The sequence below is a fragment of the Penaeus chinensis genome, chromosome 22, assembly GCF_019202785.1.
Source record: "Penaeus chinensis breed Huanghai No. 1 chromosome 22, ASM1920278v2, whole genome shotgun sequence".
NCBI classification, from domain to species: domain Eukaryota; kingdom Metazoa; phylum Arthropoda; class Malacostraca; order Decapoda; family Penaeidae; genus Penaeus; species Penaeus chinensis.
In genome coordinates, this window is record NC_061840.1 from 11,595,854 (window position 1) to 11,609,754 (window position 13,901).

The 13,901-nt window shown below is 43.9% G+C and overlaps 2 protein-coding genes across 2 annotated transcripts in view; one reads left to right on the forward strand and one right to left on the reverse strand.

Moving 5' to 3' along the window:
- Nucleotides 1-442: 442 nt before the first annotated feature.
- LOC125036937 lies at nucleotides 443-3,560 on the forward strand. Its single transcript, XM_047629896.1, has 3 exons — nucleotides 443-1,391; nucleotides 1,476-1,603; nucleotides 3,489-3,560. Exons 1-3 carry the CDS (start codon nucleotides 443-445, stop codon nucleotides 3,558-3,560), a joined length of 1,149 nt encoding a protein of 382 aa, XP_047485852.1.
- A 1,238-nt stretch (nucleotides 3,561-4,798) lies between these two features.
- Nucleotides 4,799-13,901, reverse strand: part of LOC125037233 (von Willebrand factor-like) — a 16,882-nt gene continuing 7,779 nt past the window's right edge. The window contains exons 7-17 of the mRNA XM_047630295.1: nucleotides 12,663-12,818; nucleotides 11,395-11,514; nucleotides 11,135-11,219; nucleotides 10,564-10,642; nucleotides 8,842-8,919; nucleotides 8,174-8,296; nucleotides 7,040-7,201; nucleotides 6,852-6,902; nucleotides 6,340-6,442; nucleotides 6,007-6,117; nucleotides 4,799-5,125 (exon numbers count right to left, since the gene is read on the reverse strand). Coding sequence (XP_047486251.1) covers nucleotides 5,082-5,125; nucleotides 6,007-6,117; nucleotides 6,340-6,442; nucleotides 6,852-6,902; nucleotides 7,040-7,201; nucleotides 8,174-8,296; nucleotides 8,842-8,919; nucleotides 10,564-10,642; nucleotides 11,135-11,219; nucleotides 11,395-11,514; nucleotides 12,663-12,818 — 1,112 coding nt within the window. The 3' untranslated portion in view covers nucleotides 4,799-5,081. The remainder of the gene's footprint in view (nucleotides 5,126-6,006; nucleotides 6,118-6,339; nucleotides 6,443-6,851; nucleotides 6,903-7,039; nucleotides 7,202-8,173; nucleotides 8,297-8,841; nucleotides 8,920-10,563; nucleotides 10,643-11,134; nucleotides 11,220-11,394; nucleotides 11,515-12,662; nucleotides 12,819-13,901) is intronic.

Below are 13,901 nucleotides of genomic sequence, written 5' to 3' on the forward strand. Positions count from 1 at the left end.
CACCTGCTGAAGCACCAAAGGCCGGAGCAATCTGGATTCACTCCTGGTAAGTCCACAATAGATCGCATCCTGGCGCTGCGAGTCATTGTATAGCGCCGTCGTGAGTTTGGACGTGGGCTGCTCGCAGCCTACATCGACCTCAAGAAGGCGTTTGATACGATGCATCGCGAATCACTCTGGGAGATCCTGAGGCTAAGAGGAATTCCAACAAGGATTGTTGGATTAATAGCAAACCTGTATACAGGTACTGAAAGTGCTGTAAAGTGTGGTAGTGGCCTGTCGAGCTTCGTCCCTATTAGTTCAAACTTTTCAACACTTGCATGGATTGGATACTGGGTAGAGCTATTGTCCAAAGTCACTGTGGAGCAACTCTGGGCAATATCAAGGTTACAGACCTTGACTTTGCTGATGATGTTGCCATAACCCAGTCATCTGTAAATTAATGGTAAAGTTAAAGAAATTGAAGCCGGCAAAGGTTGTTCCAAGGCTGCATTACGGAGCGCTGCAAAGCGACCCTAAACTGAAAGAAAAGTATTCAGTGGCGGTAAAGAACCGGTTCCAGGCATTGTTACAAGATGGAGAAACTCTTTGGGAATCGCTAAAGAACGCTCTGGTCGTAACAGCCAAGGAAGTAATACCGAAAAGGGAGAAGACATACAGAAGGAAGTGGATGACAAAGGAGATCATGGAACTTATGAAAAAGAGACAGACTATAGTCAAGTGGAACAGTGAGGAATACAAGCAGCTTGACAGAGAGATCAAGATCAAATGCCAAGAAGCCAAAGAGGCATGGGTAAACACAAAGTGTGAAGAAATTGAGCAATCCAAGAACACAGACCCAGCATCCAAGCACAAGCAAATCAAAGATCTTGCAGGGAAGAAAACCTGTTCTTCATCGGGTTGTTTGAGAGCGAAAGATGGAACCATTATTTTGGAGAAAGAAAAGATACTGGAAAGATGGACAGAATACATCCAGGAACTGTTCCACGACAATAGAAGAGAGAAGCCATTAATCGAGAAGAACATGGACGGGCCACAGATATTAAAATCGGAAGTGAGGGCAGCAGTTGGAAAGATGAGGAAGAACAAGGCAGCGGGGCCAGATGAGATAGTTACAGAAATGGTCACGGCAATGGAAGACTTTGGGATCGAAAAACTTACGGAAGTCATAAACGATATCTATGACAGTGGTAAAATACCAAAGGAATTGAGCAAGTCAATATTTATTGCATTGCCAAAGAAACCGGGAGCCATAGAATGTGAGCTACACAGAACAATCAGTCTGATGAGTCACATTATAAAAATTATTCTACGGGTTATTATGGCAAGATCAAGAAGCAGAACAAGACCAGAAATTGGAAAAGAACAATGTGGTTTTGTAGAAGATGCTGGTACAAGAAATGCGATTTGGATGGTTAGAATGTTATCTGAGAGAGCTATCGAAATGCAACGGGATCTATATCTATGCTTCATAGATTACACGAAAGCGTTTGATAAAGTACAGCATGAAGAGTTGTTGAAGGCGCTGCAAAGTTTAGATCTTGATGGAAAGGATATCCGACTAATTAGAAATCTATACTGGGAACAAACGGCATGCATGAGAGTTGGAAATGAAATGAGTGAGTTTACTCAGATTCGAAGAGGAGTACGACAGGGTTGTGTACTATCGCCTGATTTGTTCAACCTGTATAGTGAACTAATTCTAAGGGAATTAGAAAGCTTGCAGGGATTTGCCATCGGAGGCCATAACATGAATAACTTGCGTTATGCAGATGACACAGTGCTTATTTCTGAGTCGGCAGAGAAGTTGCAGGAACTACTTGAAAAGGTAGTAGAAGAGAGCAAAAGGAAAGGGCTGACAATAAACTGCAAGAAGACTGAGTGCATGGTGGTGAGCAAAAAGGTAGTAAAGCCGCAATTTACATTGTGGATTGGAGAAAACAAGATCCAGCAGGTTGGAAAGTTTAATTACCTAGGAAGTGTTATAACTAGTGATGGAAAATGTGACTCGGAAATTAAAAGAAGAATAGGCATGGCGAAAGATGCATTTCAGAAACTGGGGAAGATACTCAAAGATAGAAAGATGTCTATGGACACCAAGTTGAGAGTGCTTGACTGCTATGTAAACTCTATTCTTACATATGCAAGTGAGTGTTGGACAATTTCAACGGAGATGGAAAGAAGACTGGAAGCAGTTGAAATGTGGTTTCTTAGGCGAATGTTTAGAATATCTTGGACAGATCGCATTACAAATGACGAGGTGTTAAGAAGAGCAGGAAGAGGAAGAAGCCTAATGAAAATAATCAGGAAGAGACAGCTAGAGTTTTTTGGACATATAATGAGAAAGGAAGGACTAGAAAACTTGACATTAACAGGAAGAATCGAAGGAAAAAGGAGCAGAGGCAGACAGAGACTGACCTATCTGGGCAGTCTAAGTAAATGGATGGCAGCTCAACTACCAGACAGGGATAAAGTTAAGGTGTCAGAGTGAGAGTTATTGAGATCAACAAGAGACCGGAAGCTGTGGAGAACCATGATCGCCTACGTCCTCACTGGGCACGGCACTTAGAGAGAGAGAGTTGCCATTTTATCTGAATCTCTGGAAACCCTAGTGGCGGATCTTGATGCATTTAGCAATGAAGATCCTGGGGGTAGAGGTCTTCTGGACCAAGACCGAGATCCAGGATTTTGGGGGCCTACTAGGAGACCCTGTGCAGTCGGTATGTGCTTGTGGTGAAAACATCAGGGTCACAGAGAGCTTTATATACCTCGGTAATGCAGTTCATGACTCCGGGCTGTCAGACCAGGAAGTCTGTAGACGGATTGGCCTGGCAGCAGGGGTCATGAAATCTCTCGACAAGAGTATCTGGAGATGCCGGTACCTGTGCAGAAGGACCAAGCTACGTGTCTCCAAGGCCCTGATACTGCAAGTTTTACTATATGGTAGTGAAACCTGGACGCTATCTTGTGCTTTGGAATCTCGTCTTGATGCCTTATGTAACAGATTCTTGCACTGGATCATGGGGTACAGTTGGCGGGACCTGTTTGTTACTTGCACAATCCGCGATCGCTAACTCAAGCTATACGGCCACTTGGCTCGATTCCTGCAGGATGACCCTGCCCACCAGGTTGTCTCTGTCCGAGACAACCCTGGGTGGAAAAGGCCTGTGGGACGACCGAGAAAGTCGTGGCTTGGGCAGATCGATCAAACCTGTCGTGAGGAGCTAGAGATGGGCCGGGCCCCTGCCTGGCGGCTCGCCATGAGGGACCCTCGTAGGTGGAAGCGGCTATGCGCCCCTGCCGGCGTTAGCTCCCAAATGATGATGATGAAACTTCTTTACCGCTCGGTACCGCATAGATGGTAATTCCAGACGACCATCGTAGTGTGTGAGTATGTATGTGCTTTGCTGCTGGGTGTATTGTCCAGTTTCCTATTGTTTAGAAGGGTGTATCTTCACCCAAAGCTCTTCCAATTTTTCGCATGGCAGCATCAATACTCGCTGTATGCAGCAGGGTCCTCCAATGCCAATTCCTTCAGGAGATTATCTGAGGATCCCTAAACCTGCCTCCTGCCTATCCACTTTCGTACCTGTTGTTCGTCCTCATGCATCTTCTGTAGACGTAGGAGGTCGAAATAAGAGGTGGGTTCTTTAACCTGCTGTTTATTGAGTATCTGTACAGAGAGCAGGAGAGGGTTACAGTTGGACTGCCTTCTCTCCAGCTTGCAGGACCACTGGAGGGAGGGAGCAGACAAACTCGAGGGGTTGCCAATTAGGCTCTGTAATTATTGTCACCTCGGGTGTATCTGTTTTACAGACTAAGTAGAAATGGTTATGTACAGAGGCATAGGTAAACATGACACAGATTTCATATATCCACAGTACCCATACAGTTCTTGTTCTTGGATGTTTTCTCATAACAGGATCCTGCATTCTGGCTTGGAGCTCCCTTGCAGAAAGGACAATAACAACTCCCAGCACATGCCATGACGACAGGTCTGCTCGAAAACGCTAACAAATTCATATTTTTTTACCAGCATTGTGTACATGGCTTACTGCTTGCATCGTTATCAGCTAGACTTTCGCTCTGGGAGAGTGATAAGTTGGCAACAAAAGAAGCTAACGTTTAGCGTCAAAAGCAGCGCCATGTAACAAAAACAACTTTAACCAGTGCTGAATAATGTTGGGTGGTTTAAACAGAACAAGCCATCTCGACTGGTTACACCAAAGGGTTCTCGAGATATGTCTAAGAACCAGCAGGAGGTAGAAAGAGAGAAAAAAGGAAAGCACGAGTGGCTAAAATCAAATAGAAACCGAAAATCAGGAGTTCAGAGGGTAAAGAAGAATACAGATGGAAGAAGGGAAGAGAAAATAGGCATTTTCAAAAACCAGATTTATGTAGGAAAAGAGAAAATGAAAAGAGAATAGAGAAAAAAAGATAAATGCAGATGGGAGACGATTGGAAAATCCTACGGCCCAAGCACCAACAGGAAGCCCACTTACCTCAGTAGAAAGTAGAAAGTCCACTTCTCTGTTTAGGCTAAAGGGTTTCATAACATGGCCTCACGTCGAGAAAGGAAACAGGAAACAAATACTGTTATCACTGTTTGTTCATGAGCCTTTTGCTAATAAAACCGTTGAGAATTTATAGTTTATATTCTAACGGAGGCTGTGTTCATTGTCTCTTTCTTAAACATTACTGAACTTGTGTTTTTATGTACACACATGCACTGTACATATTGTATATAATATATATAAAGGCTACAACTCCATATATAAGGATAATGAAACGGCAGATATAACTGACAATTGTGTTATTTGGTGTCTCCTACATAACTGATGATAGTAAGAAAAATAAAGATAATAACAATAATAACAAGAACAATAAAAATTACAATGAATACAAGAATAATAATGATAATAACGGTAACGAAATCCTCCCAAATTTCCTCAACCAGGCCTTGTTCCGCATCGCTCCTCGGCCGGTCAGCTGACACACTCCGCCGCTGTTCCGTGGGCGTTGTAAGGAGCGGAGACACCCGAGGCTGGCGCGTTCGAGGGGAGGTCTTGCAAGGAGGCCCTCTAGACCAGGGCACTTTGCAGCAGCTCCTCCAGATCGCCGGGACCTGTGGGGGAGGCAGGTGGGTTGAGGTTGCACAGGTGGGTTGAGGTTGCACAGGTGGGTTGAGGTTGCACAGGTGGGTTGAGGTTGCACAGGTGGGTTGAGGTTGCACAGGTGGGTTGAGGTTGCACAGGTGGGTTGAGGTTGCACAGGTGGGTTGAGGTTGCACAGGTGGGTTTAGGTTGCACAGGTGGGCAGTGTGTGCTTACATTATTGCCGGTCTGTTTCTTAATCTGTGTATGTGTAGCTATGGCTGCCTTTATGTGTTTGTCGATGTACATCAGTCTGATTTTATATTTGTAGCATACGTATATGTCTATGTATATCTGTCAATCTATATGTATGGCTGTATTTATATTTATCGATTTATTTTTTCGTATGTATCCATATTTATGAATTAGTTTCTTCGTATGTATCTATATCTGTCAATTCATATATATGTTTGTGTGTATATACATAGATACATACATACACACACACACACACACACACACACACACACACACACACATATATATATATATATATATATATATATATATATATATATATATCTGCGCCTGTCTGTTTATATCTGTCTGGTATATCAATTTATACCCTTATATCTATTCATACCTACATCTATTCATATATCTGTCTTTATCTCTGTATATGTGTGCGCGTTTCCGTGTTTATTTATTTCTACACATAAGCATTTTATACTAAAGGCGATGTTCCTTCTTCACTACCTTGCTCCTATTCCATGTTACATGCGTATACGAAATCTCTACACCTCTGTCTATTTCCTGATATATACCTTTTAAGGAAGAAGACGAAAGAAAAAAGACAACTTCAACTCAGTTCAACGAAAAAGAGAAAAAAAAAAGCGTAAAAAAGTTGTCGTACTTCTCTCCTTTTCGAGCACGCTGGCGATGGCGGCCGTCATTTCCTCCACAGACAGCACGCAGGAGGAGACGTCGATCTGCTCGCACCGACACAGAATTTGCTTGCAGTTGTCTGTGAAGAAGGGAGATTGTATAGGTAAAACAAAACTGATGGAAAGAGGTGCGACTGAATCAGCTGGTGGCGATAATGTTAAGTGTTATTCGATTTATCATTATCATAATTACCATCGGTTATTGCCATCTCTTGTATTGTTATGGTCGTTATATGTTAGAAAAAAAGCTTTATGGTTATGGTCCAGAAAAGATTGCAGCAAAAACATCGCTGAGCACAAACCCATCAGCGGTTCGGTGATGTTTATGTGAGATGCCATGATGGATTCGCAATCTGCAACAAGTTCGGAAAGCGTTTGCGCCGGGAGGGAGCCACAGAAGTCCGTCTGGGAAAGAGAGGATGCATATCATTATTCTATAGAAACACACACACACACACACACACACACACACACTTATTTTTAAAAATCGGAAATATTGATAAACAATCATATAAACTACGAGTAGGAAAAAGAAAGGTAGATAGATTGGAGAAAGAGAGATGGATGGCAACACATACACACCGAGAGAGAGAGAGAGAGAGAGAGAGAGAGAGAGAGAGAGAGAGAGAGAGAGAGAGAGAGAGAGAGAGAGAGAGAGAGAGAGAGAGAGAGAGAGAGAGAGAGAGGAGAGAGAGAGAGGAGAGAGAGAGAGAGAGAGAGAGAGAGAGAGAGAGAGAGAGAGAGAGAGAGAGAGAGAGAGAGAGAGAGAGAGAGAGAGAGAGAGAGAGAGAGAGAGAGAGAGAGAGAGGCTTACCGTGCTCCTCAGGCCTCGTCTTGCTGGAGTGCTAACACACGAAGGATCCATCTGAAGAAACAATGCAATAAATCTGTGAGCTAAAGCTGGCTTGTGAATAAACAAATATAATAAACCAGTAAACATTAACAGCCCTTCACTTCGCCGTGTATTACAAGTTACCGCATGTCCCCTCCCCCCCGCCTTACCTTCCAGTCCGTTACGAACGCGTCCCCATCTGTGGTGACCGTCTCGTCCCGCAAGGTCAGGTCATCGCTGGAGTCACCGTTGAATTCGCCGCACAGACCGCCCAACTCCTCGAATTTTGAGACCGGGGCCATGATGAGGAGCGAGTTGTCGTTGTATAGGGTCTGGAAGCCGCGGAAAGGAGGGTGGTGAGGTACGGAGAGAAGGGAAGGGAGCGAGAGAGGGAGGGAGAGAGGGAGAGGAAGAGACGGAAAGGGAGAAAGGGAAAGGGAGAGAGAGAAAGGGAAAGGGAAAGGGAGAGGGAGAGGGAGAGGGCGAAGGAGAGGGAGAAGGAGAGGGAGAGGGAGAGGGAGAGGGAGAGGGAGAGGGAGAGGGAGAGGGAGAGGGAGAGGGAGAGGGAGAGGGAGAGGGAGGGGGAGAGGGTGAGGGAGAGGGAGAGGGAGAGAGAGAGGGAAAGAAGGAGAGAATTGAATGTCAGAAGTCCTAGAGGTTATGAGTGGCGGCTCATAAGACCATGAAGAAAAACATACACGGAACCCCCTGTATTATGAAAGTACTGTCACAGAGACTGCAAAGTACACTGACCAATTTACGCATAGGTCATCAACATTTACCACAGTATGTTCAGAATGCGTTTCTGGAGGGTTGGCTAGTGTCCTGCCATCGCTTCAAAATGTGTAAGAGGCCAAAGACACACGATCTTACTCATTACATACTTTGAAGCTTTGATCCATCCTGTCGATCAAATAGCACTGGTCAGATAACATCCCTTGCTGGTTATGTTCGTTATACTGTGGCCACTTGTACACTTTTTAATATGATTAGTAATATGTAATTAATGCAAGTACTATGTTACAGCTATTCAGGCTTTTATAATGAATATTTGATCAATAGTCTTATGCGTAAGTAGAAGCAGTCAGCTTGAATAGATGCCTGGGCATTTTACCCTTTTTTTTTTTTTTTTTTTTTTTTTTTTTTTTTTTTTTGTAGGGGATGTTAACTGTTCCATAGATAAACCCTGACTGATCGAATAAAATAAAATCTCTCTCCCCTCTTCCCTTCCCCTCCCTCCTCCCTCTTCTCCCACCATTTACCCACCCAGTGCTCATGGATCTTTTCATGCATTTATTCCTTACCGTGATCTTATTAACGCCCATTATCGCGTTGAACTGTACAGAGCCCAGGTTCGTGGTGAGGGCGAGCGTTCCCACGTCATTGATTTCTTTGGGAGTATCCGTGATGGAACCGAAGGAGCAGCCCTGGACACGAAGAAGGGGAATGCTCATTCGTTTGATAATGGTGACAGGTGATAAAGACAGAGGCATTGGTATGGACCAGGACGCCATAATAGAAAGTGAGGATGATAATGATGAGGATATTGACTAGGATGGAAAATTATGATAATGATGGTGATAGTGATGATAACGATGAGATTGATGATAATGATAATGATGATGATGATAATAATGATAGAGATGAGAGTGATAACAGTGGTAATGATGGTAATAATAATGGAAATGATAGGAAGACAAAATGATAAGAAACGCGTGAGACAGGAAAAGGAAAGAAGAATATGAAACAAGAGATTTGAACATGAATAAAATCAGAAATGAGAAAAAAAGGTAAATAAAGATAAAACAACAGACAATAAAAACACCAATCCAAAAAATAAAATGCAGATAATGACGAAGATAACCGCAATAATGACAGAAATAGCACAATGCCAAGAGCACACATACCATTTGATACACAAACACTTAAAACAGGACGTAAAGAAAAATCCTTCCATCCATTCATCCTTTACCTGTATATCGCTCGCCGGGCAGGTAACTGGGTCGGCGCCCGTGTCCTTGAAGACAAGGTCCGTCCTGTCCACAAAACCCTGGAAAGACCACCACGGTTTCTGAAGACCTGGGCTGGTGTATTGCATTGTCTTAACGCATATTGGTCTATTCTGTTGTGGGGGTGTTCCGTGTTGCATGTATGGGTCTGCTGTATGTTATTGGTGTACTGTATTGCTTGGGTGAGTATCGTATTGTGTTGATGGATTGTATTGCAATATTCTGTATGGGTTCACTGTGTTGTATTGATCTGTGTTTAGGATTGCTAGAAAGGTCTATTTTGGTACAGTTCAAGGGGTATTTTGGTTGCTTACAAATATCTACTCATCTATCTGTCTACACACACACACACACACACACACACACACACACACACACACACACACACACACACACACACATGTAGTCGTACCTAACAATGTGGTATTTACAAACACCATGTATATAGGTTCAGTGACAGTAAAACCCGACCCCTGTGCCGATCGAAGTTCAAGAAATAACTCATTTAGGCCTTGGAATACAATCTCACATGAAGAATTTATTCATATATGTAGACAGAGGTAGGCCTATGAAAAAATGGTCATACATGTTGAATAAAAACTGCAATCGGTTCAAAGACTAGCCACTCGATGGATACCAGTTTTCAAGAAAAAAGAAGCAGAAAAACTGGAGAAATATGATTCACTTTTTTTTTTTTTTTGGGGGGGGGGGGGCGGGATGATATAATTGTGCACTATAATCATATCTCTTAAACAGTGAAATTAAAGAGCTAAGAAATTGTAGTTTCAAATATAAACAAGAAAGAGATCACAGGGAAAGATCCCGAGTAAAGTGTTCCAGACTGACCTACTGAAGACTAGTTTTTTTTTTTTTCTAAAACGTTTGCTAACTAGGTCCCTCAGAGCTCAGGCCTCTCTCTCACGTATCTACATAGCCAGGTAAAACTCTCTCTCTTTCTCTCATTCTCTCACTCCTCTCTCTCTCTATCTCTCCTTCTTTCTCTTTCTCTCTCTCTCTCTCTCTTTCTCTCTCTCTCTCTCTCTCTCTCTCTCTCTCTCTCATAGCTATATAGCCAAGTAAGGCTCTCTCACTCCCTCCTCTCTCTTTCTCTCTCTCTCTCTCTCTCTCTCTCTCTCTCTCTCTCTCTCTCTCTCTCTCTCTCTCTCTCTCTCTCTCTCTCTCTCTCTCTCTCTCTCTCTCTCTCGTATCTATATAGCCAGGTAAGACTCTCTCTCTCCCTCCTCTCTCTTTCTCTCTCTCTCTCTCTCTCTCTCTCTCTCTCTCTCTCTCTCTCTCTCTCTCTCTCTCTCTCTCTCTCTTTCTCTCTCTCTCTCTCTCTCTCTCTCTCTCTCTCTCTCTCTCTCTCTCGTATCTATATAGCCAGGTAAGGCTCTCTCCCTACCTCCTCTCTCTCTCTCTCTCTCTCTCTCTCTCTCTCTCTCTCTCTCTCTCTCTCTCTCTCTCGTATCTATATAGCCAGGTAAGGCTCTCTCCCTACCTCCTCTCTCTCTCTCTCTCTCTCTCTCTCTCTCTCTCTCTCTCTCTCTCTTTCTCTCTCTCTCTTTCTCTCTCTCTCTCTCTCTCTCTCTCTCTCGTATCTATATAGCCAGGTAAGACTCTCTCTCTCCCTCCTCTCTCTCACACACACACACACAAACAAACACGCTCAGACCCAAACTACTTACGGCCGTTGTGTGAGGGTCAAATTCAACGGAGACATACGAGTCTGGATTGTACCCATTCCCTTCTTGGACGGCGGAGTAGCTGGAGAAAAGGAAAACCGGAATAAATTCGAAGAAAAAAGATATTTATTATTATTAGATGGAAGAAAGGGCAAAGTGCATACAACAGTGTCAGATACCTTCAAGGACAGTGGTAGAAGAATTTAGTTGTACGTACAAGTTTGCAAGTGTTCCAGTGTGCATGTATGTATGTATGTATATATGTATGTCTGCCTGTATGTATGTATATATGTATGTCTGCCTGTATGTATGTATATATGTATGTCTGCCTGTATGTATGTATATATGTATGTCTGCCTGTATGTATGTATATATGTATGTCTGCCTGTATGTATGTACATATGTATGTCTGCCTGTATGTATGTATATATGTATGTATATATGTGCTGGTATCTGTGTATATGTATGGATGCATGTATGCATGTATGACTGCATGTCGTGTTATGTATGAGTGTATGTGCTATTTCCATTGTTCTAATGTGTGTTTATATTCTTTTGTTTTCTTTACACAAACCTGCAACTAGTATCGGACACTTTATTGACTGTCCCGTCGAAGGTCACTGCAGCGGCCAGCGGATCTTGAATAGAACAAACTCGACCTGAAAATTGAAAAAGAAAGGTTATAGACGTGCATTCATATATGCTGGTGCCTGCGTGCTAGTGTAAGTACCCCCACCATTCCCACCCTCACCCCCACACCCCCATCACTCCCACCCCCACACCATTCCCACCCACGCCCCCACACTATTCCCACCCACACCCAGGAACACTTACAATCAGCGTTGAAAAATCCCTGGTTGACCCACTCCCCTTCGACGCACTGGACAGCCATGCAGTAGTCGTCTTGCGTGAGAAGATACCCGTCCTCGTACATCTTTCCTCCGAGCTCGCAGCCTGGGGGGAGAGGAGGGGGAGAGGAGGAGGAGGAGGGGGAAGGGGGAAGGGGAAGGGGGAGGGGGAGGGAGGGGAAGGTGGGATGGGGGAGAGGAAGGGGAGGGGGAGAGGAGGGGGAAGAGGGAAGGGAAGGGGGAAGGGGAAGGGGGAGGGGGAGGAAGGGGAAGGTGGGATGGGGGAGAGGAAGGGGAGGGGGAGGGGAGGTGGGATGGGGAGAGGAGGGGGAAGGGGGAAGGGGAAGGTGGGATGGGGGAGAGGAAGGGGATGGGAGATGGGATGGGGAGAGGAGGGGGAAGGGGGCACGGGGAAAGGGGAGGCGGAAGAGGAGGGGGAGAGAGGAAGGGGAAAGATTAATTTTTTTTCGGTTCAATTTGCAGCGTTTTTAAGAAAATCATATCTTAATAATTTTATTAACTTTGTTTTTGTTGTTGCGATTATTAGTATTTACACCAATCCTCTTGTTACAATTATTCTTATTACCATCCTCATCACTATCATCACGTCTGTCCTTATCACTATTCACCATCATCACCATCACCACCATATCGGCACCGCCATCACCATCACCACCATCTCCATCACTCTCATGACAACCATCTTCATTATCATCATAATCACCATCATCATCACCATCTCATCACTATCATTACAACTATTCTCATCACTATCAGCATTATCACCACACCTTCACCAACATTTAATCAGCTTCATCACCACAGCTATCACCATTCTAGTCATGACGATCACCACACTCACCATCGCCATCCTCGCAACTATCTTCATCACGAGCCCCTTAAACACCATCACTATCACCATACTCACACCTATCCTTATCACTGTCACTCTCAACCTCATCACCCTCACCACCACCGTCATCTCCACCACCGCTATCTCCTCCCTCACCATCCCCCCCATCTCCTTCCTCACCATCCCCCCATCTCCTCCCTCACCATCCCCCCATCTCCTCCCTCACCATCCCCCCATCTCCTCCCTCACCATCTCCTCCCTCCCCCTCCTTCCCCACCCCGCCCAGAGGCCTCCCTCCCCCTCCTCCCCCACCCCGCCCAGAGGCCTCCCCCCCCGCCTAGTGTCCTCCCCCACCCCGCCCAGAAGCCTCCCCCCAGCCCCCCCCCCCACCCCCCACTCACATCCGCAGGAGGCGTTGGGCGTGACCTCGGTGATCTGCTGCTGGTAGAAGGGCTGCTCGGCCAGTTCCGTGACCTCGCACCGCAGCTGCAGGCACCGCTCGGGGTACGACCGGATGATCTCTCCCCCGGCGAAGGTCTCGTTGCCGAAGGTGCACTCTGTAGGAGGCGCAGGAGAAGGGATTTTTTTTTTTTTTTTGGTTATTGGGTGTTTTTGGGATGTTTTGGCTTGCTTTGTTTTGTTTTGTTTCGTTTTGGGATTTTTTGTTTTCGTTTTTGTGTTGTTTGTGTTGTTTGTCTTTGTTTTGTTTGGTTTTGGGATGTTTTGTTTGGTTGCCTTTGTCTTGTTCTGTTTTTATTTGTCTTAGTTTGTTTTTTTGGTTTTGAGATGTTTTGTTTGGTTTTGTTTGTTTGTCTTGTTTTGCTTTTTTGATTTTGTTTGTTCTGGTATGTGTGTTTTGATTGCTCGTTTGGTTGTTTCGTTTTTTTTTTTTTTTTTTTTTTAGGGGAAAGTACATTTTTTTGGGTCTATTTTATGATTCTTTTTTAATATGGGGGGGGGGGGTTGGCAGGGACAAGTGTGGAAGTGGTCATTGGTGACGCTGTTTTTTCTGAAGAAGGGAAGTTGTTTTTCCTCTTTTGTTTATTCACTTTTTTTTTGTTCATATGATTCTCCGGGAAAAGGGATTTTTTTTTTTTCGAAGAGGATTAGGAACGACAGTGAAGCATTTTTCTTTATATATTTTTTCGTCCCCTTCAATGAAATAATTTACTTATTTTTTCTATGATGAGAAATACTTCCTCTCTAAATATCTATTTTGCATGATTTTTCTTAGGATTTTTCAAATTGATATTTCCTTTGTAGTTTATTTTCTTTGAAGGGTATGCTGAAAGCGTGTATTTTTACATATTTTTACATTTTTCATATCATTATTCGTAATTTGAAGCCTCAATGTATTTTAATTTTGAAAGACGTCGGTGCAGATTGAAGGAAGTGTGGGAGAGAGTGCAGAATGCTTCGCCAAACTTTTATTTTTTTTGTAAAGAGCAATCGATTTTTTTTGCATGGAAAGATTCGGATATTCCATTTTTATACTTCATTTTGAAAGGGGGCTTGGTTAGCGGTGCAGTTATTCATTATTGTTATTCAGTATATTTTCAATTTACTTTTTTGAAAAACAATTTGAGTGCTGTAACACACACACACACACACACACACACACACACACACATATATATATA

What these genes read in the sequence shown, in the direction of transcription:
- LOC125036937 (XM_047629896.1), top strand. Translation starts at nt 443, where the DNA reads ATGGTAAAGTTAAAGAAATTGAAGCCGGCAAAGGTTGTTCCAAGGCTG. An exon ending in TGGTTTTGTAGAAGATGCTG is followed by an intron (nt 1,392 to 1,475) that starts GTACAAGAAATG and finishes TATGCTTCATAG; the next exon opens with ATTACACGAAAGCGTTTGAT. An exon ending in AACAAACGGCATGCATGAGA is followed by an intron (nt 1,604 to 3,488) that starts GTTGGAAATGAA and finishes TTCGCATGGCAG; the next exon opens with CATCAATACTCGCTGTATGC.